The 24287-nt window shown below is 41.4% G+C and overlaps 1 protein-coding gene across 4 annotated transcripts in view; it reads right to left on the bottom strand.

Annotated features, from left to right (window-relative positions):
- The window catches only part of celsr1a (cadherin EGF LAG seven-pass G-type receptor 1a), a 122884-nt gene that overhangs the window by 55040 nt on the left and 43557 nt on the right, over positions 1 to 24287 (bottom strand). For all 4 annotated transcript variants that reach the window (XM_078165002.1, XM_078165001.1, XM_078165003.1 and 1 more), the window contains exons 2-6: positions 16312 to 16667; positions 15928 to 16216; positions 10085 to 10307; positions 7315 to 7430; positions 1739 to 1827 (exon numbers count right to left, since the gene is read on the bottom strand). In XM_078165002.1, the coding sequence (XP_078021128.1) occupies positions 1739 to 1827; positions 7315 to 7430; positions 10085 to 10307; positions 15928 to 16216; positions 16312 to 16667 (1073 nt within the window). The remainder of the gene's footprint in view (positions 1 to 1738; positions 1828 to 7314; positions 7431 to 10084; positions 10308 to 15927; positions 16217 to 16311; positions 16668 to 24287) is intronic.

The raw sequence follows: 24287 nt of genomic DNA, 5'->3' as shown, positions 1-24287 counted from the left end.
ATTGATGGAACGCACACATCCCCCTGCTTTACACACTAATAACACCAGGATACACTCATAATACTGGTGTAATACATGTGTGTGCTTACTGCTTGTATCTGCATGTCACTGAAGTAAAGTGGAAGGCTATGGGATCACTAAAGCTAAATAAATCAGGAAAGTAAACTGCACACAACAGGAGCAAAGCAGGAAATCTGTTTGGATGTACGATTAATCTCTTGTTTCCATGGAGACATCCCTACAAACACTAGACAACCAAACAGACAAACAAAACAAAGTGCCAACAGACTGTACTCACTCTGCAAATAATACCTGTGGTAGCAAGGGGCCTTGCAGCAATGTTAACAAAGCACTACAAGGTTTAAGCCATTGTCTCTGGCATCATAAAGGCAGTGCTGTTCAACAGGCAGACTTGCAGCCTAAATACACCTCCAACAATAGATACACATGTGACCCTCCAGCTAACATGGTAGAGCATGGTAGCCTGATTCATCACCTTTGATGAAAACGTCCCTGTCAAGGCTGTGGAGTATGCTATGGGCTCTATACCGGGTCACAAGAAAGAGGCGAACAACCTGTGAAATGTGAGAGGGTGTGCATTGTAGGCTAGCGTTAGGCTGTTAGGCCAAGAAGCAGGGTACAAGTTGCAAAACACAGGTGCTGCTGAAATACAATGCTGAAGTCTTGGGTCAGGCCAGTGATGCTACGGCTTTCAGCATCAGATACATGAAGGAAGAGCCAGAAAGAGATAGAGGGGGGAAAAGTAAATGAAAAGAGGGTTCGATGTCTCGTATCAGAAAAAAGCATAGCACATGCAAACAGTTAGCATATTAGCTTTAAAGGATATAAAGGGCTTCATGTAGGAAAGATGATGAATAGTAATAATAACCAAGCAGATGCTATAGGACCGACGTGTTTAGAGGACAAGCGTTATCTTATTTCCTGTCTGGTTTAATGTCATAATAACAATGGCCGCAGGCTCTGGAAGTTTGTTGGAAGTTAACACCAGCAATTGACTGCAATGTAAGCCCTTCTAATATAATATTACAAGTGAAGTGGATACATGAGCTAGGTTGTGAAATAATCGCCGGCTCTTGTCTGAGATCGGACTTCGTGGAGAGGCAAGAAGACCAGCGTGGGAACCTTTTGAAAAACAACTTTAGACACCACGAATGAAACAAACTATGATGTCTTCTTAGTGATTAAGATTCAATTGAGATTGTGCAGCTATCAAAGTATGCATGGTCTCTCGACTCAGACATATATACATACTTACTGGTATGACATGTAGCTGGAAAATACAGTTGATGAACTTTTGACCCTTGAAGCTAGAGCCAGGCCCCTGCACTTCTTTCAAAGAAGCTATACTATAATTCAGCGTCAAAGGCTAAGGCAGTGGGGTGAGCCCGTGTCAGAGTTAACGTCATTAGTCAAGCCTGCACCGTTAAGATAATCTCCTGAATCAACAGTCAAGGTCAACTGCCTCTGTAGCCTCAAAGAAAGCCACATTTCATACACTTTACTCCCACTGTACAATTTCAGAACTTATCAACGCCCAACACTGGCTAACTGTGATCTCAATGGGCTGCACACTATATGGACTTGATTTTTCTATATTACAAACTCTCCAAAGCAAACTGAAGGCTCAGCAACTCACGTTTTCCCTTTCAAGCACTGAGAAGTACATTTTTACTGGAGGAGAAGGTGCAGCAATCAGTTGGGTGACAAAGTTCCTTACCTTGTTGTAGTAATGGAGCTGAACTGAGTGCCACTGGCCATCACTGACCCCGCCTGAGATGTAGGGAGACACTGTGGTCTTTGTCTCACCTGGATGACGAGGGAAAGAGGGAGGAAAAAGGAAGAGAGTGTGAGTAAATGGAAACAAAGGTGGGAAAAGACAAAGTTGTTTCCATTTGATTTTGGGATACAACCGTTGTCATGTTTCACTAATCTCTATAAACAGATATCTCTCTCTGAATGCAGATTCTGTAGGCAGTGGTACAGGATTTTGGTATCGGAAGCATTCAGGTTTGTAGTCTGAGTAGTACTGACCAATTGACATTTGAGCAGGCCTTGGTTGCCTTCAGGTAAACAGTCCTTGTCGAAACAAAAGAGGCAATATGCTCTGGCTGATGCAATCCTCTGAAGAAGACTGAGCTTTTATTAGCCTCTGTCTAGCTCATCTGCACTCATTTGCAGATATATGTCTATAGAGATTAGCGGAAATATTGTCTGGACCCGTCTCAAGTTGGTAATCAAACTGTAGACAATAAGCTGTGTACGGAGGAGGAAGTCTCGGCCCCGATATCCTCTGGCTACACAGGATCTCCATTTGCAGAAAAGCTCCCACATACTTTCTGCCTTGCAATAGAAATAACTTTATTGCAATGTTTCAGTATTTTGATCTTCATCAAGAAAACCTGATGAAGACCTGTTTGCCTGATGAAGGTCTCAACCCCAAAACATTGCAATAAATGTATTTCTTTTGCAAGTTAGACAGTGTGCAGGATTTTGTCTGCAAATTGTGTCCTACTCGTCCCTCTTCTACACACCTGTTTTGAAATGTGTGAGCTGTTTCTTTGTTCTGTACAATGTATCTCCCAAAATGTTGGCCGTTGGCCATTATCGTCATCAGACAATAGCTGAAAGGTTCTTAGATTAATGTGTAGATGTAATGTGTTTAATTTGTAGTAAAACTAGCACAGGTAGAAAAGAATCATTATGTCAGCAAACTGACTTAATCACCATCTAACATTAGCTAATGTTTGCTAACATTATCTTCTTGTCATACTAGACCTAGTAAGGTAGTAGCAGCAAAACCCCTGAGTGTACTGAATTGAGCAAAGGTGCGTCTTTTTCTTATCAACCAACTTTAGTCTCATTTTAATGTAACTGAATAAAAGGAGGAATGCTACTTCACTCAACATATTCCACAGGTTATAAGTTACCTTTAAAGGAAGACTGTGGCCTTGCTTGACATACACACACACATGCACACACACACCATGATCATAAATCAACTGGGAAAGCCAGTATTAGTCTGTAGTATTAATGGCTCTCAGTGAGAAGATTGTGCAGCACAATAGCAGCAGATTTACTGAGGGTTTACTCTGTTTGTCAAGGGCAGGAGCAGCTTGGGCAGGATTCCACTGCTCTGGAAATCAGTAAACAGTACTGCAACACTGACAAGTCACATCTGTGTGTGTGTGTGTGTGTGTGTGTGTATCAGTGAGAGGGTTAATGAATGATGGCTCAGTTTTCTAGCTCTGCACGTGAGAAACAGAATAAGGGTGAAGTATGTGTAAGTGATTGTACATCCTACTTCGCTCATGTGTTCACCGCACTACTTCTAAAGATAGAAAAGCATGGAAAGAAAAATACTGCAAACAAATCAAAGAGTTTCCTCCCACCCTTCTCATTACCCATGAGTCATAATTCTGAGTATTTAATTTGATGAGTCATGCATTCAACATTTAGTCATATTTCAGATTTGAAGTGGGACACAAGGGCTTGGCTTGGCTCCCAAACGGGCTTCACCCAACATAATGATATTGAACTGGATTCCTCCCTGTATGGTACCATGGGAAAGTAGACCGACTCTGAAAACAACAGTCACCAAGCTGAAGAATACGTGTTTGATCTGCAGTCCAACAGTTACAGTTTGAACACTGATCGTGGGTGTGTTTGATTCATTAGTGGAGAGTAACTAGTACAGTTACTCAAGTACAAGTTTAAGACACTTGAAATCCACTTGAGTATTTCCATTTTCTGCTGCCTTATACTTCTACTCCACTACAATTCAGAGGTAAATATTCTTCTTTTTACTCAACTACATTCATCTGATAACTGAAGTTACTTTGCTTATTCAGATAAATAATATAAAATATAATCAACAAATATAATGTGATGTATTATTATAGGTGAAGATGAGATAACAGGGGAATTCACAAGCTAGCAGTGTATGGAGTAAGCGACAGTACACATTAATGCATCAATAATTATAGTCCAGTATTGTAATATACATTATTCTGAAATGGGCCATTCTTTTGGGAGTAGTGCTGCATAAAATTAAACTAATAGTTTGCATTTTGCAGTAGCTTGCTGGTAGTTCAACTACAGTACAGGCCAAAAGTTTGGACACACCTTCTCATTCAATGCGTTTTCTTTATTTTCATGACTATTTACATTGTAGATTCTCACTGAAGGCATCAAAACTATGAATGAACACATGTGGAGTTATGTACTTAACAAAAAAAGGTGAAATAACTGAAAACATGTTTTATATTCTAGTTTCTTCAAAATAGCCACCCTTTGCTCTGATTACTGCTTTGCACACTCTTGGCATTCTCTCCATGAGCTTCAAGAGGTAGTCACCTGAAATGGTTTTCCAACAGTCTTGAAGGAGTTCCCAGAGGTGTTTAGCACTTGTTGGCCCCTTTGCCTTCACTCTGCGGTCCAGCTCACCCCAAACCATCTCGATTGGGTTCAGGTCCGGTAACTGTGGAGGCCAGGTCATCTGCCGCAGCACTCCATCACTCTCCTTCTTGGTCAAATAGCCCTTACACAGCCTGGAGGTGTGTTTGGGATCATTGTCCTGTTGAAAAATAAATGATGGTCCAACTAAACGCAAACCGGATGGGATGGCATGTCGCTGCAGGATGCTGTGGTAGCCATGCTGGTTCAGTGTGCCTTCAATTTTGAATAAATCCCCAACAGTGTCACCAGCAAAACACCCCCACACCATCACACCTCCTCCTCCATGCTTCACAGTGGGAACCAGGCATGTGGAATCCATCTGTTCACCTTTTCTGCGTCTCACAAAGACACGGCGGTTGGAACCAAAGATCTCAAATTTGGACTCATCAGACCAAAGCACAGATTTCCACTGATCTAATGTCCATTCCTTGTGTTTCTTGGCCCAAACAAATCTCTTCTGCTTGTTGCCTCTCCTTAGCAGTGGTTTCCTAGCAGCTATTTGACCATGAAGGCCTGATTGGCGCAGTCTCCTCTTAACAGTTGTTCTAGAGATGGGTCTGCTGCTAGAACTCTGTGTGGCATTCATCTGGTCTCTGATCTGAGCTGCTGTTAACTTGCGATTTCTGAGGCTGGTGACTCGGATGAACTTATCCGCAGAAGCAGAGGTGACTCTTGGTCTTCCTTTCCTGGGTCGGTCCTCATGTGTGCCAGTTTCGTTGTAGCGCTTGATGGTTTTTGCGACTCCACTTGGGGACACATTTAAAGTTTTTGCAATTTTCCGGACTGACTGACCTTCATTTCTTAAAGTAATGATGGCCACTTGTTTTTCTTTAGTTAGCTGATTGGTTCTTGCCATAATATGAATTTTAACAGTTGTCCAATAGGGCTGTCGGCTGTGTATTAACCTGACTTCTGCACAACACAACTGATGGTCCCAACCCCATTGATAAAGCAAGAAATTCCACTAATTAACCCTGATAAGGCACACCTGTGAAGTGGAAACCATTTCAGGTGACTACCTCTTGAAGCTCATGGAGAGAATGCCAAGAGTGTGCAAAGCAGTAATCAGAGCAAAGGGTGGCTATTTTGAAGAAACTAGAATATAAAACATGTTTTCAGTTATTTCACCTTTTTTTGTTAAGTACATAACTCCACATGTGTTCATTCATAGTTTTGATGCCTTCAGTGAGAATCTACAATGTAAATAGTCATGAAAATAAAGAAAACGCATTGAATGAGAAGGTGTGTCCAAACTTTTGGCCTGTACTGTACATACATATTTGCATCACAATTCAAGTAGTTAAATTACCTTTTTGCCATATTTTGTGTGGTTAACTACTGAAACTACAAGCAATTTTGGGCCATTAAAGGAAATCATTTTTATTTTACCATTGTTTCTCTACTGTGATTGAACCGCCTTTGACCATAATTAGTCAGAAGTATTAACAATTAACATTAACAAATGTTCAGAGAAGTTCTTGCAGGCTATTTTAGAAGTTACTTGGTTGACTGAGTAATCCATCTTGGTGCAATACTCCCACCTGGACCTACGAAATCAAAGCTGACATTCCATGTGCTTTCTGAAGAATATGTTTTTTTTGTTTGTTTGTTTGTTTTTTTCTTTATTTATGACCTATGGACAAGTGAGCACTTTTTACAAACTCAACTGAGTGGCATTTTTTTTGCTGTCATGTGACTTTTTTCTATTATATTTTGTTATAATTTTGTATCAAATGTAAATTGTCAATTTGATCATTTTTTACAAAGTAGCTTGAACTACCTTTTCTCAGTAGTTTTAGTTAACCAAACTAGACTCCTACTTCAGGTAAATGGACTGTACTTTTCTTTCTGTCTTTCCTTTTTACACTACATGTCACATTCACTCATTCACACACAGTCAAACACTGGTGGCCGAGGCTGCCATACATGGCAATAACCATCCAATGGGTCATCATGAGCAACTTGGGGTTCAGTATCTTGCCCAAGGAAACTTTGAAATGCAGACTGGAGGAGCTGAGGATCGAACCCCCAATCATCCGATCAGTGGATGACCTGCTCTACCTCTGAGCCACAACTGCAACTTTGCTATAGTTCAACTTCTTCCAGTGTGAAGTCATTGGTAGCTTGTTAAGTTTTCAAAGTACCTTCCCCAGCACTGGCCTTTCAGCATAAGTACTTTTTGATGCTAATACATATGTACTTTTACTTTGACTTTAACTTGTTACAGAGTATTCCTACACTGTTGTATTATCACTTTTACTAAGGTCAAAGACTTGAGTGCTTCTTCAACCACTGCTTTGATTGCACATGAACTTTATGTGTGTAAGTATGCATGCTTTGAAAGCTTTCATTGTTTGTGAAAAAGTTTTGATGATTCACTGATCATGGGCATTTAGCCTTTGTGTGTGCACATGCAAGCTTGTGTGTATTGAGTTGGTGTTTTTTGGCCAGTAATGTGTCTGTGCCATCATCAATCAACCTGGCAGCTCCCACTCTGACGAAGCAGCTGCTTTTAAAAACAGTAAAACACACCCATCTCCCTTCCCAACACATACAGAAACACATACACACACAAATAAACATGTTCAAACTCGGGTACATTTGCATACATGCATGCACTAAAACACACACACAAAAACACACACCTTGTAAAAGAAAGCGCATGTTGATAAGAGTTATTAGGCCAGCTCTTTGTGAAAGTCACTTTAGATAAAGTGTTCTTACGCCTGTGTTAATCTACTCACAGTGTAGCTGATATCAACAACCATCACTTTAAGCGGCATACATACACATACACACACACACACACACACACACACACACACACTGGGGCCTAACCTCCAGAGAAGGTGAGCTGAATCTGCTCGTCAATGATCTCCAGAGCGATGAAGTCATGTTTTTCATTGAATCGGCCGTTGTAGAGAAGCAGAGCGTTTCTCTCTCTGGTAGCAAACCTGCAGAGACAGATGGGATTTTAAATTATTTTTCAACCCAAAAATGGAGATACAAAATGATGTTGCTTTTTGCTATATAACAGAAACATTTATCCAATCTAAAAGTACAAAGTGAAAAAATTAAACGATTTGTCACACAGGGGTTGAGTGTATTCCAACTGTTTTCCCCTCTCTGGCTCATGTTTCCTGTCACATTTCTAAGCACCTATCCAACTCAAACAGACCAGGACTGAATGGTTGACAGCCTTGCAGATAGCTTTATGACAAAAGGACCGAGGAGCTCTTAAGGAAAAGTCACTTGGAAAGGAAAGGCAGGAAGTGTAAAAGCTGGAGGGCCGCAGAGAGGAAACAGTCCCCCTGCCTTAGATGATGCTTGAGCGTATCCACGAGTGAGTGAGGAAGAAAGACCTGGTGAATACCTACTCATGAGTGTGTTCCACGAGGGTGCAAAGTTCACATGTGTAGCTGTTTGTGTGTGTGTGTAAGAAGTGTAAGGTGAGGGCGAGGAGTCAGCCGGCAGATGCCAGTGAGGCCGACAGAGCAGGAAGTCAGGATGGCTGTAGCCAAACACTGATAAGGGAAACTCATCACACAGCCTTTCCTGTTTTCACCGCACTGTAAACCTTTCTCACCGACACAGTATCGACGAACTGAATCAACTCACCTGTTATGAAACACACGATAAAAGTTTTTCTCTCCATAATATTTATTGTGGCGCAAACTTGCTGAGCGAGGGTTGTTTTCCTCATAACGCTGCACACTCAGATGGAGAGTGTGTCTTCTGTATTGAGAGGAGGGAACTGGGACACAATGGAAAAGCGTGCACATGTCTCGGCACGCCCTGGTTGACACACTTTAGCTCACCGAACGCAACTGCGTTTATTTATGCAGCTCCTCACACTCCCAACATTACTGTTTACTACACACTGCTACAAGTATCACAGACATGCACTGCTGCTGCTGTGAACAGTGGAGGAATGTAACTGAGTACATTTACTCTAGTACTGTACTTAAGTACAAATTTGAGGCAACTGCACTGACAGCTCTAGTTACTTTTCAAATCATGTATCATGTATCTCAAAAAGTGATTATTTTGAATTTGAATGTTTGTGATAAACTTGGTGTGTTCCTAAGAAAATTCTCCTTCTTCTAAAGCTAAAAAGTCTTTAAAAATCTCTGGCATACTTTTACTTGAATATGGGTTTGAATGCAGAAAGTTTTTTTTACACCTTTTGCTGTGAAAAGGTGTGTGCTTCAGCAAAAACAAAAAGGACAGCCAAGACTTTGTCGATCTAAACCTTTAGAATATGCTTTAAAAGTAAATGTGTTACTTGAATTTGGTGGCTAATGACACATATTTTGTGTAAATAATACATTCTTAAAGGCTATTCCAATTTTTAACAGGAATACTCATTTAAAGAGTTCAGAGTGATGTCTAATGTTAGCTGCAATGGTTAGCATGTTAGCACCTGTTAGCTCCTGTTGGCACTGGCCTCAGTCTTTTAGCATAATATCATGTATATCACCATCAAGTGCATATTCAAGAGCCCCTTTACAAGCTTCTTGTTTTAGCGCAAGTTGGACACGGCTACAGTTAGCGAATATATTAAGCCAACGTTAGCCGATAAAATCTGTCAGCAACAGTTAGCTACAGCCTGAAAAATGGACAGTTGCCAGAAAGAGAAATGAGAAGCCTGCGTCTGTCTACTTCTGACTGAAATCAAGGACCCATTGTTTTAAACATTACTAAGAATTCCCAGTAATAAATCTGCCACTCTTATCATTGTAAAAAATTAGGCGTAGCAACAGTGGCTAAGGGGGACAGGGTTTAGTAAATGGTCAGTTCCCTTTCGGTCGGTACATTCAGTACAACACATTTGTATGGGGATTGCGTCCTCACGAGACCAACCTGAAGAAACGTTTTCAACACGCCTGTCAAGGCCAATGAGACTGTCGCATGCAGGGGAAGTCCCGCCTTCCCTCGGGGCTATAAAATACCCTGCACAGTCTCATTTCCTCAATCTTATTGCACTTCACCTCACATAACCTGAGTACTGCAGAACACTTGCTAGCGATTTAACTGTCCACAGGAGGTGAGCTTGCTCCCTACCCAGGGCGTCGCTATCAAGGCTGTTTCTGCGTTGCGCTTGTTTAGCTTGCTAACTTGCCGCTCTCTCGTTTAGCCTGGCTAACGGTTATTTGTTTAGCGGTGCTAACAAATACCAGTTTCGACGTGCGTGTTTAGCTTGCTAACTAGTTGTCCCTCTGCCGTTTAGCCTAGCTAATGACTATTTGTTTAGCCACGCTAACAAATTCCCATTCCAAAAAGTTTAGCTCCAGCTAACGACTCGCCTGTTTAGCTTGCTAACTAGCGAAGCGGAATGGCTCCGGTAAAGAAAGAGGCACTCTCCTAGTGGGTCTAGCAAGGCTAGCTAAGCTAGGAAATCCAAGTACCGTCCATGCCTGAGTGCTTGTGGTTTTTCCCTGTCGGAGACGGATACGCACGATGCCTGCCTAGTGTGTCTTGGCATGTTGCATGCAAAAGCGGCACTGAATTTCATCTACAAACAATTATTTAGAAGTAATGGATAGGTAGGACTTTGAGTTAATTGGTACATTAAAACAACAGGGGAAGAAGGAAGGACAGAACTCACGTGAAGGAGACAGTGAAGTGGAACCTCTGCCTCAGGCCTCTAAAGGTGATGAAGGACTGTCCAGGGAAGCTTCGTGTGGTCATCTCACAGTAGGGCTTCTCAAACTCCCCTGGTGGACACTGGCACATGAAGCCACCGGCAAGCCGGTTGACACACTTGCCACCGTTCTTACACACACCAGGCACACACCGGCCTGATGATGCATTCAGCTCGCAGTGCTCCCCTATGAGAAGAGAGGAGAAGTCAGGTTAAGAGGTGAGCCGTGTTGCATTGGTTGTTTTTTGTACCGGGTTGACACCTTCACTGCTGCCCTGGTTTGAACTGGTAAAATTTTTACACCCTGTCTGTTAGACAACACTATGTTTTCTGTAGATATGAAGTGTTGCAACAACAGTGCAAAGCAATGTGAATGATAAATCACCTGTCATCACATCATCTCATCAATTTATTATCATTTCAGCCTTTCTGTGAAGCAAGTTGTCCACCGTTGACTGAAATACAGATGCATCATCTGTTTGGAATCCAGTTGTTTTAACAAGATGCTTTTGATTATAAGTCAAGCTCACTTACACAACAGTGTTAACATAATGTTACTTAAGGCCCCTTTTAAAATGCCAGTTTGAGTAAAGCCTATCTCCATCTAAGCATTAGCAACAAAGACAAAGCCCTGTTTATAGGCCTTTTCTGGGAAGCACAGGTCTTAGCCGTAGAGTTATTTGGCCGTATTTGGAGAAAAGAGAGAGGATGGGAGATAAAGAGGAGTATGGAGCATGGAAAGGGCGTGACAAGGGAAAAAAACTTTACAGAGAGTGGATGAAAAGAAAAAAGAACATAAGAAAAGAGTGACAGGGATGAGAGATTTGTCCATCAAGTTAAATCCATGGCTGAACTCATGTAGATAGTTTTAAACCCTATCAAGATCAGATAAGTCCTTCGTGGCATCACTTTATCTTTGGTTTTATGAAGTTAAAGAATAAATACACTACATTTCTACATCCCTGATTCCAAAATTGTTGGCAGGCAATGTAAGATATAAATAAAAACAGGATGCATTCAATTGAATACAGTGTAAAGACAAGATATTTAATGTTTAAACTGATTAACTTCATTGTTTTTTGTGTGTATATATATATATATATATATATATATATATATATATATACATACTGAATTTGATGCCTGCAAAAAATGTTGAGACAGGGGCATGGCACCACTGTGTGATACCACCTATTCTTTTAACAACACAGTAAGTGTTTGGGAACTGAGGACACCAAGTGTTGAAGTTTTGAAATGTGAAATTTCTTTCTCAAGATTCACAAGGTGTTTCCACCTCTTCTCAAGAACTGTTAAGATTAGAGAAACTAGACAGAGTGATCCTGAATGCTATATCTTGGGCAACTGGACTTGAGTTTCTTGAAGACGTTTCACCTTTCATTCGAGAGTCTGAAGAAGTCTGAGAACTGAAGAGGCCTCTTGGATGAGAGGTGAAATGTCTTCAAGAAACTCAAGCAAGTCTAGTTGCCTATGATATAGCACTTAAGATCACTCTGTCAATAGGTTGGCGAAGATTCTCAGTCATCCAGGTCATGGCAATCCAAAGTGCCATACTGTAGGCAGCTAGACTTGCTTGAGGTTCTTGAAGACATTTCACCTCTCCTCCAAGAGGCTTCTTCAGTTCTCAAACTCAAGAAGACTCTTGAATGAAATGTGAAACGTCTTCAAAAAACTCAAATAAGTCCAGTTGCCCAGGATACAGCACTTAAGATTGTCATGACCTGGATGACTGAGAATCTTCACCAACACATAGAGTGATTTTGATATTTACTTTTCATATACTGGTGTGCAACCGTTGTATTTGAACTGATATTGGAATGGAGATGTGCAAAGAATAGAATGAAATGTCACGTCAGCTCTGCATGGCCAGCTACCCACAATTATATAAAAATCATATCAGAAATGTGCCTCCAGTGACTGACCGATGGCCTCAGTTGAGGTGAGCAGCACCTGCAGCCATAAGCCTGTTCTCTACTGATTGACCTGGGCTCACCATTTTGGCTCTACACCAGTCTGTGTGTTGTTTTACCTGGCTTCCTACTGGGAGTCGATCTAGGCACGGTTGAATCCTGCAGCCAAACTAACCAGGCTAACAAGAGGACTTTGGATCGGCTCTATGAGGTCTTGTGTACCCTGTGTATTATATTATCTAATTCAGTTAATCACTGTAGTGGGAAATTCCTCCTAAACGACCATGTGGCTCGAGCTCAGTTTCCTGGCTCAGCTCATGTAAATTCCTCCACTAATACACCAGCAGACCTCTTTCTGACTGGAATATTATTTGTGATGGGTGCCTCTGTGTCCCATGCAGTGTTGTGTGTCAACTTGCTGTCCAGACAAGATCTCTCCACCCAGGACACACACAGACCCCCAACACCACAGCCTGGAACCAGCTAATGGCCCTTCTCTCCTCGACATAATCCTTTTTTCCGAGGGGGAATTATAAGGATCTGTTTTCCTGTAATGTAGGAAACCCAAGGAGGACAGATCGGGCCCCCTTGTCATCGGCCCCATAATGGCCCCTGATGGGCCCTGACTATCTGGAGTTGAACTGTGACCTTCAAAGAGGGGACACAGGAGATGTAGGTAAGAAAAATATGATGGGTGAGCGGAGAAGATGGACATGGGGAGCAGGGGACGGAGGCGAGAGAGGGCCAGTGAGTGACAAAAGCAGGTATAATCAGGTAATTACATCAGATAAGATAGAGGAAGAGAAGGAGAGGAGAGGTGGAGTGTTGGGAGACACAGAAGAGAGGATGGATGACGGCTGTCAGAGGCCCGTCAGGCTCTATTAGGGAGAGACAGAGATGCAGAGACAGTCAGGTATCAGATGTACAAGGGGGGAAATATGGGAGGAAGATCACTGACATCGGGAAATATTTCGGAAAGCGATTTCAATGGGAATGATGAAAGCTTCCGAGGCTCATCTGCCATGTGAATGCTTCGCAGAGTGACTGTAAGTGGCAGCATCCAGACAGAGTTTAAGGTTCCTTGACCCTTTCTCGAAATCAAGCCTGGTTTTAGCTGAAAAGTACCAATTCAATTAAGTTCACATTTTCCCCACTCTACATTGTCTGTATCCTTAGAGGAGACATGTTATGCTCATTTTCAGGTTCATACTTGCATTTTGGGTTTGTACTGGAACATGTTTACACGCTTTAATTAGGGTTGGGCTGGTGTAAAAATTTTAAACTGATTTGACATTAAGCCAAACACCACACTGGATCGCTGTACCGAATTTTACCAGGTGTGGCACTTGACTCAGCAGCCACTCCCCAGTGGGACATAATGACACTAAGTTCCAAGAGCAAACGAGCATCTAGCTATCACGTCACATCACATAACATCGGAGCTCTCTGTCCACAATGAAGCCATTGAATATGCACGTCTGTAACGTCATGTAAACAAACCACGTCAATATCATCTGTTTGCTCGAGGACAGACTGGAGAGGTAATCGCCTAAAAGATGGGTGAGCAGCTTTCATGCTAACTTCGCATGTTTGTAACATTACTTACTGCAGAAAACACACGTTTTATATTGCGGTATTTAATGAAAATGACATAGAATACAGCCAACAGCGAGTAGCCTAGCTTGTTATTAGCAATGGTCAGTGGTCGTCAGCTTCCACCTTATTTTGTTTTTGCTGCACATTTTAACTTTACGAATCAACCATTCCTTGTACACTGCCATGTGTTTACACCCAGCGACAGAATTAAATAGAAACATGGCGTCCAACAAAAGTTCAGCTCAAAACGGCAAGGCTACATCTCTCATGATTAATTAGGATGCCTCTTTTATAGGCTTCAAATCCAAAATGCTGCCATATTGGTGCGGTTTTGCTTTCTTGAGAGACCTCCATGTCTCCTCTCATCACCCCCAAAAACACATGAACTTTCTAATAAACAAACACAGCATGTACTGCCTGTCAGACACTAGTTGCTGCATTAGTCCGTATATAAAGAAACATACGTAATATAATGTTATTCCCACTGTCATTTTGTTTATTACTGATGCAATAAGAGTTGGATTTAGCCCTGCTGCGCCGTCAGGTTGCTGATGTAGACTGTTAATTTGCAAGAATGTGCCATAGTGACAAATGTTGGTTCAGTCTGTTTGCATAAATTCAAACCATTTTAAGTTTGTACACCGGACCAGTAACGGCAAAACTGGAAATCGACCTTTATCAACACTTTATTTTCCTATACTGTCTTTGCTGGAACACCCGTATTCACCCCTTATCTGAGACGCTCCATTTTAGTGCCTCTCTCTTTGAGCCTCCCTTCCCAAAAAACACTGTCTCTGATTGGTCAGTGGTCAGTGTTTCCAGGTCCTGCAAATCTTGGTGTCTCTGCATAGTCATTGCAGCCTGGTTAATGACTGTAAAGGAGTAAAGCAACACTTTCTACTGTGAAAAATCACCCATAAAAGCTTCTAAACCAAAATCTTCACAACCTGGCGTGTTTCAGCAGGAATTTGATTCCAAAGTTCTCTATGTTAGCATGTAGCTACATGTAGCAGTCACTGCTACGTAATGTACGTACTTGCAGTAGTGTGCCTGGAGCAGATGATCATATTAACAAATCCGTCTTACATCGGCTTGTCTTGAAAGTAGCAAAAAAAAGTATTCAGAGTAGTCATAAATTTTACATACGTCATAAATTCATTACTTGAAACTTTGGCCACACTGCAACACTTTATAATTAATAGAAGATAAGTAAAGGCATAATAGGTCCCCTTTAAAGTCTAACCAAGTATTGAATACATTCCTTTCACATCTGATCTGCTGAATCTTGACAAAGTGTCTCCATTTTAGCGCAATGATTTATGAGGATTAACTGAAAATCTGTTTACTTGCCAACAGTCTTTACAGATCCCAAAAACCTGTTTCCCAATGTCTTTTTTCTCTAAAAACAAAGACAGAGTCAATACTTTGAATCAACAGGCATGGGTGCTACTACTTTCAAGTAGCATGGAAACAACATAGATTAAAGGGGAAAAATTTTAGTAAGTTATACTAAGAAGGAAGATTTATCTGCTTGTACTGTATTGCATTCTTTTTTTTTTTAGCTTTTAAAGTTTATGTGGTTTTAGTGAAGGAGTTAAGTGATATCCGAGATGTGGTTTGACCAGTATAATCAGCATTCTGTACACCTCTATACAGCAAGAAATCTACTGTATGCGTGTACATGTGTGTGTGTGCGCAGTTGGCTATACCTACTGTATCACAAAGCATGTTTTTGCTTCCTGCACTGGGGTCGACCTCAAGCGACAACAATAGGTGCTGAGAGCTTTAACAACCTGTCAGTGCGGTTTGGCAATTTTGTACCAGTCATTAAAGCCTTTGTCAGAAAAAAAATATAAGCCCACATACTTATAAAAGAGTTTATCTCTGTGGTAGCTTTAATACACAGGGACTATTATGCCCTTTGTGTAACTTGTGTTAGGTACCATATAGTTTAGTTAAGAGAAACATACAAAATAATGCAAATAAAGATATATTAGAAGTAATTGCTTTTTTTTACTTTGATAGCCTCCCCATGTTTCTCCAATGAGATGCAAGCTACAAAAGCAATCAAGATCACCAAACTCTGCCAGTATTGGTGCAATCAAGGGGTTTCAACCAGGAACTATATGCCACAAACTGCAAAAAAACGTCCATCAGAACAAGTCACTTAGTCTGTAATAGGGTCTAAGTAGATACATTGAATAATTACATCATATATTTTGACTTGTTTCTTAAGAAAATTCCTTTAATTGCAATGATTTAGTGTAGATCTCGACAACTCACCCGTGAAGTCTTCCAGGCACTCGCAGGTGTACCCTCCCTCTCTGCTGCGGCATCTCCCATTGTTCTTGCAGGGTCCTGAGTAGCAGAGGTCGATCTCCGTCTCACAGTAGTCCCCAGTGAAACCGAGTGGACAGCGGCAGCGCAGCCCGTTGATGGGGTGGATGGGCCGAAACAAAACCGTGTTGGAGGCAATGAAGGGAGGGGAGCTGTCAAACTTCAGCACCGACACACACTTCATGTAGTTCTCACAGGGCTCCCGCAGGCAGATGTTGTCATCAAACGGCAACACCTGGAGAGAGAAGAAATCTCAGCCTTAAAATGCTAGTTCAGTTTTTGGAGAATTTAATATTTTGCACTTTAGTTAATGTGTACATGTGCATTTACCTCCTGAGAGGATATGAGCCTGAGCAGAGTCCTGTTGAGGTAGATCTGCTCCTGCAGCTCCTCAGAGGGGAAGAACGTCCCTTTACCAGGGGCACCTCCGGGCTGCAGTGCCGAAAAGGTCACATTGAGGATGGAGCCTTGCACGTCGGTGTCGTTTTGAATATTGAACACGAACACCGCTTCCCGTTTGGTGGAGAGCACAGCCGCCACGCCCTCAAGAAAGAGGTTGAGCAGGGGAGAGAGGAAGCGCTCCTGGGACATGTTCTCCAGACGCACCGTGATGCTGTTGGTCAACATGTCATCAGTGATGATAGTGACTCGCAGCGTGCAGAGGGCCGTAACAGTATGGAGACCATCTGGAAGAATGAAAGAGCAGACATTTTCGTTTACACACTTGTGCACGTTGGTAGCTGTGAATGGCAGTAAGGGGTAACAAAGCAACAGGTTGATATAGAACAGAAAATTTCATAGTTTAATATCAAGAAAATCTTTAAATTGACAGCAGTAACCTGCAGTCTGATAGAGTAATACTAAGCATGGTGTCATTCAGTCTAAAATGCTAAATATAATGGAGACATGAGGCCCAGTGTGTCCTTAGATACGAGGCCAGGTTTCAGCAAGGTGAGTGCTTTCTGTGACACGGTGCATATCAACAAAGCAGATAACGCCAGCAACAACACACACTTGAAAGCAGAAGGTGTGTCCAAGGTTGCAACTAAAAGTAAAATAGTTCAGAAATGTCAATGTCAAGTCCATCTGACAGAAAAGGAAACATGGACTGTGCAAAAACAACTAATTATTGATCCGCACTACAATGCAAAAGTAATGATTTCCTTTCTGTAATAGGGTGTGTATATTTCTGCCACATATTTACAGACTAATAGGTAAACTGACACTTGCATAGACGTGACTGCCTGTTGCAAAAGCATGCTGTTTTGTTGCTGGGAGATTTTATTAGCTGTAGCTAGCTAGATAGCTAGTAAGCATTAGCCCAATGAGTTGGTTGGAAACTCTCCCTCTGGATGACTTTTTTATGTTTCTGTCTGACATATGAAAATGAGAAACTTGCAAAAGGGTCTTAAATATCCATTTCATGACTACATAAATAATACACTGCTACTTCTGTGCTGTGTAAAGAATTAAATCTAAAGCTAACAGGTCCCACGCCAAAAAGTTAGCATCCTCACCTGTTGATGTCTATACCAAAATATGAATACTAAAATGTTTGTTATAAAAGTCAAACAATTACGGTATCTAAAATTAAGCACCAAGACAACACAATGGCAGATTTACCACTCAAAATCTGTGGCAATTTTTTAAACATTAAGTGTGCGAAAGCAGGACATTTTAGCTGTAGCTAGCTAACGTTAGCTAGTTAGCATTAGCTCCAAGAGCTGGTTGAAAACTCTCCCTCTGGATTTTATGAAAATGAGAAACTTGCAAAATGGTCTGAAATTTTAATTTGATGACCATATAAATGACATAATGCTATTCTGTGCTTTTTAATGATACAAGAAATAATTTTGACTAAAGCTAACAGGTCTCTGGCTAAAACATTAGCATCCTCACCTGCTGATCCATGTAAAAGGCATGAAAACAAAGGTATTGTTTTTGTATTGCAAGACTTAATATCATCGTACAGTATTTTAAGAGGAAAATAGAAATAGGCCTTTTCTTGCTACCACAACATGGCAACGTCATTTCAGGAAAGCTTCCCACAATTCAACAGAGCAGGAGAGAGCTGCTAACTTTACCCTAAACTACAGCAGTTAGTAGCATCTGGGCCCGCCATTATAACCTGAATGGAGCTCATGAATGAATCTTTGCTGTAAATATTTTCTAAGTACAACTTCAACCCAATCCTGCTTGGACCCTATCCTATCTCTTCTGCTCTCTACGCTGCAGCTTAACAGCTTGACTTGTGTACTTTGTAACACTTTTACCGCTAGATTGAATTAAGTCATTGCAAGTCCGAGCAGATTCGGGCTGATTTAAGCCCTGGCTGGGAGTAATTGGATCAGTCTAGGATTTCTGCCCCTGGGGAGCGTTGGGTCTGGTCTCATACCTACTTCTGGCACAACTGTAAGCTCTGGTGCCTATGGAGGGAAACAGAAGGCTATAGGCTTCAGAAGGCACGGGGCTGGGTGAAATACAGCTGACAACAGGTGGTGAGGCCAGATGAAACTCGCAGGGGGGATAATACTGTTGATGCGGGGCAGGGAGATGGGTCGGATTGCACAGCTTTGCTGCACCATACCAAGCACATGAGTGTGTCATGTGTATGTGTGTGGGGTTTGGGGGTGAAAGAGTCATGATGAAGTTCGGCCACAGGTGCCCTGTCACTCTCAGACACAGATGAGGTCATTTCTCAGGACCCTGAACTCACACACACGCAAACACAGACGCACAGTCGATCAGAGCAGGGTGTGGACAGGCCAGCTCATCATACTAGTCTCAGGCTAACTGCTAACCAGACTGGAGGTCAAATCCAACTGCACTAGGACGAATAACTCACAATGGGACACAACATGAGGGTCAGTTAGTTCAGTGCAGCCAAACTACTGCTACATCTGTAGTGGGCACAAATCACAATGCATGGGTGGCAACAGAGCGACAGAAAGCACAGAGACAAATGCACATTAACAAGTCACTCTGCAGGACAGTGACATTAAGCAGCAGCTGTTGTGAATTGGGCTGCTGTAATGTGCTGTAATGGAGGCGCTCATTCAACGCAGTGCTGAGTATCTGTCAGCTACTGTGTGTTTATTTCTCTGCAGCGCTCCACACCTGTCTCTCCCTGTAGGTCGGGAAAACACTGTGATCCCACTTGCTGCTAGACATCCATCAGCTGACAGTTTACACACACACTCAAATACCCACATCCTGCATGGCAGAGAAATGCACACTGACATGATGCTGTGTATGCTGTGTATGTGTATACATACTTATTATTTGATATTCCATTTCTGCTTATATATCCCCTTAAATCCTACAAAGTAGACATTTAAGTCTATGAGTTTTTCTTACCTTAAGACACACACACTCAATGCTAAGTCCAAAAAGTGCACCAGTTGTATAAGGTCACTTTAAATGAGTCTGTAACCAAGTGGTTTCTGACACAATCTGTTACCACACACTCACGTTTTCATTGACATGTATTCATTCTCATTTCACGCCTAAACACACAAACTACACACTGACAGCAATAAGGCTTTTACGCGATGACTGACACCAGACTTCATCACCTATTCTATACATAAGCCCAGCTATTTCGCGACTAAGTAAACTGTGGCAGATTAGCACACCAATACAGTCAGCACTCCGAGAATTATTTGCTTCTCGGGGTGGAAAGGAGCTGCACAAAGGGAGTCCAGGAGTCCAGTCAGCAGTGGATCCAAAAATGACCAATCATGGCGGATCAAAAGATCATGGACATATGTAAAGCATTCACAGGGCAGAAAAAGACAAGGGCGGTGCTGATGAAAACCAACTGAGATCGACTATGCAATACATGCAGCACCAATTATAACCCACATAGTGTGATGTGTCAATTTTTAAATACTGCTAGATGAAGGCAAAATCTTATCTTTCTAAGATACTTAGATTTTAGACATTTACACGAAAGTTGTTTCCTTTCTCTTTTCCCAACCCGCACTATTTTTAGAGCCCACCAGCTGCTAGCATGGGATCACACACACATGCAGAGGATGGGCTGAACCCTGGAAAGGGTGTGTCACGGACAGACGCCACGGAAAAAAAATTCTATGTGTAAAGGCATGCCACCACACACACACACACACACACACACACACACACACACACACACACACACACACACACACCCATAGCTGCCCACCAGCAGACAAGCACATCAGACACACAGGTTTAACAGGACTTACTACTACTGAGAGCATTTTAATAGATGACCCTCTGAGTGGAAACAAGCATCAAAGCTGCTGCGTAATCTCAACACTTTTGAAGTATCATGGGTAAATTGTTTATTAACTAGACACATCCGCTTATCTCTGTTAGCTGGCATCTTTACAAGCGTCCAAACACTCACTGGATAGTAAAGATCAGGAGTGTATTTCCAGCACATTATGATTTGGTTATTGCACTTTTACTGCCTTAAAGCACTGATAAATATGAATCTAATGATTATGATGTCTCAAACACGTTAATCCAAATCACTTCATTCAGCAGTTTGTGTTGAGTTAATTGTATTACTATCAACAGGCCACACATCTAGAGTCCAGCATTGAGGGCTGCAGAGGTGATAAGAGCTGTTAATGACCTGTGAAGCAAGCCACAAAAACGACACACTCATGTTTGTGTATCAGGACAAATGACCACACACTCATGCACACTCACAAAGCAAGTAAATTTGTCCATCAACTGTCAGTGTGTGCGCCCCTGACTACATAGTTCTGTCTAACACACACACACACACAAACCACAAACAGAGGTCTCTATGGTTTGTGCTCGATGTAACCACCCTAAATTGTTGACACAAAGTCTGTCCAGCTGTCACTGTGAGGGACAACCACACACAGCTCCTGATGACACACACACACAAGTACAATATATGCAGTATAATAAAGATAGCAGTAGTGTGGAGCGCATTGACATGACTTGGACTTGAGTCACAAGTTTGATGACTTTAGACTTGATTTGACAAAATCAAAAATGACTTTAACACCAATGATTAGTTACTTGAAAACACTTCATACCTTTCTTTAAGCTCAAATATTAAAAAGTATGCCACAAGTCAGTTTACATTCCTTCATTTCCTGAATCAACTAACATTAAAGCTAATAATTGTATTTCGTTTAGATATAAAAATGCAACACTACTTTTTTTATGAGGAAGTTCAGTCGCATTTGTTTTAAAAAAAATGTTTTAACAAATAAATACAAAATTTTAAAAAGGATTCATGATTTTTATAAACTCAATATATAACGTTATTCTGTTGTCAAGTTTTTTTACATTTGGTGAAGAGTGCATTGTGACTAATTTAGGACTCAAAACTCAAAGTTTAGGACTTGAGTTTAAAGACTATAGACTAACTTGTGACTTGCAAAATAATGACTTGGTCCCACCTCTCAAAGAAAGTTAATTTGAGATATTTTTTTAACAACATGTTTATCCAAATGTGAATTTTACATTGCTACTACGTCAGGAAATCAAAAGAGAAAAAAAACTATTCACAGATCAGCAAACAAATTATAAATCATGGCAACATGTAAATCCACATAAGGAGTCTAAAAAAACTTAATTAATTGGTATAGCCAGATAATAGTAAAATAAAAAGACATTAAAATATGTCAATATCAGTTTTGGACAAATTCACAATTACATCAGTAAAGCACATTTGAATTTTTTTTTTTAGAAATCTTTTGATTGTCAGCTGATTTTCAAGTTAATAGCCTTATTTTGAAAGGAACTAGGAGGAACTAACTAACATTTTAAATAATGACACTATTACCAAACATGTTACATGTCTAGGCTTCATAAATAAAATTGAATTGAACTGAATTGAACTGAAACTGAACGTTACATGTCTGAGTGCCTGATCTTAAAAATAACATTATCAAGGATTCAATCGTCCATAAAGTACAGTGGTCCCAATTTATATTTAAGACTGGGCATTTCTTTTTGTAATGCATTCCTTATTGGTTTGCAGATACATGTGATAGACAGACAACTCTGGTGGCCCCAACTCCAATGTGTAAAATCAACACCAGTGTTTATTCAGTTAGTGAGAGGGACGGTCAGAAAAACAACAGAAAACAAACGACACATTTGTAGCTCTGACAGGTTTCAGCGAGGTGACAAGCCCACCAGAGAGACAGTATTAACCTCTTTTACCAACAATCCGTGCCCTCCTAAAACCCTGCTGAAAGCTAAAATCCAGGCTACGCATTCTTCTCCTATAAAAGGCTGCTGCTTTCATTTCATTCATCTAGATTTTCATTCTTTTCTTGTTGTTTTTTTCTGCCCACATAAAGTTTTTACTTGGAAAACACCCAACCTGGAACTACTCCTTCCTTCAGTAGCTCTTGCTGCTGAAGTTATTTCCATCCCGCTGACATTCATCATGACTAAAGAGAATAGTAATTGAGAGCTTAAATGTTACAAGCTCACAGGAGGCCTGCCAGTATAAAGACAGGAAGCCTATACGACAGGGCGTTGTATTGCCATTTTTTCACCCTGCAACACTTTTTAACTGCACAGTTAAAGTTTTACAGCGGAGCAGCCGGTAACAACTGTTGTCTGGTACTTTTTAAATCCCAGAGAGCAGCAGACAACTTTCTCCCCCCTCTGTTTGCCTTTTGAGGTAAAGGGTTCAGATATTTGAATCAATACAAAGCCCGTAACCTGAGTGGCTTCCAGCCTGTCACTGAGTAGAAACTCAACTGCCAGCTCCGCCTTATTGGACACACCTGAACACCCCCCAGCCTATCAGGAAGAGCAAACAAACACCGAGCTTGACTTTAAAGGTGATCAAACACATGCACCCTTTGAACAGTACACTCTGGCAACATTTCTCCGTCTCCTTTCTTCTCTGTTTCCAATAAAACATCCCAGGCGTAGGAAACGCTGCCCAAAACAATAACTTCTCTCTGAGCTGGGTTCAATAAAAAAAATAATTTCTCATTTCCCTGCTTGTCCTCTCATCTACCTAATCTTTCTTTGTATGCCCATATTCCACTAAAACATTTCACTTTTCCTCAAAGGAAGCGTTGCCCTCAATAGCGATTCCAAACGTTCTGTTCAGAGGCCAACAAGATGTCAAGTCTCATCTCCCTTTCTCTCTTTTTTTCTCTCTCATGGCAACCAGCGCCAACATCAGATCACATATCAGCAGCCAGCAGACACGCTGACAGACATCCTGTATGCTGGAAGCAGAGGGAAATCACCCTGCAAAAATCACACTGAAGTTAACTTAATCAAAGCATCATCAATCAAAAGATGTAAAGCCGGCTCTGCAGAGAAGACGGGCAAAAATGAAGAGATTAACGAGAGCAGGAAATGTCTCGAGGATTTGAGTATGAATGACTAAAATCAAACTCTTACATCCACAAACTATTAGTAAGCCACAGAACTGATCCGGCTTAACTCCCACTCTCTCTATGCAACCATTTTACCATATCACACAAAATAAAACAAACATTGTAAGGCTGAACCATATTGAGAATGATCTATTTTTCTTGAAAAAAATCAAGAAAGATGGCACAGAAAAACACCACTCATGGCAGCCTAAATTGGAGCCCTGGCAGCTCTCTGGTAGCAGGTGGCAGGTGCTGCTGTCACGCTGGTCAAAGTTGTGTCATGATGTCACGAAATGCCATCATAATTTAATTCCACTTTCCTTGATGAAGGTGCAGGTGGAATACACAGGGCAGGTGTTATTCTATTAGCAGCAATGTTTCCTCAACTGCGCAACTGTAAGCATCATCGATGCTAACAATGAAAAGACAAAGGTTAATCTAGCATTACTGCTTTCTCAAAGCAATATTTTGGGCAATACATTTGTTCTCTCTCTTGCTGAGAGGTAGATAAGAGGATTGATGCCAGTCTCATATCTGTCAGTTAAAAGAGCTGTATTCGATATTCAGAGCGCATCTATGATTCAGAGGTTGTCTCCACGCTGGTGGCTCACTTTGCTAACAGTGTCAACAGTGCTAACAATGCCAACAGTGCTGACAAAACAAACAGTGTTAATGCCAACCACAGGGTGGGCACAACACTTTCGCAACGACGAAGCTGCTGTTATCAGCAGTAACTGCCTTATAAGCACAGTGCAGAGCAGCGGCGATTGGCTAGCCAGTTGGATACACAGACAGGGGCTCGCAAGCACTTGAGGCCAGACATCTAGCACAACAAAGAACACAGATGCTCAGCCTACAACACACAGGGTTATAGTGTGACCTCATTCTCTGCTCAGTACACCATTACTCCACTATAGACCAAAT

Source organism: Epinephelus lanceolatus, chromosome 23 (assembly GCF_041903045.1).
Source record: "Epinephelus lanceolatus isolate andai-2023 chromosome 23, ASM4190304v1, whole genome shotgun sequence".
Classification (NCBI taxonomy): domain Eukaryota; kingdom Metazoa; phylum Chordata; class Actinopteri; order Perciformes; family Serranidae; genus Epinephelus; species Epinephelus lanceolatus.
This window is presented reverse-complemented; position numbering and strand designations above follow the sequence as displayed.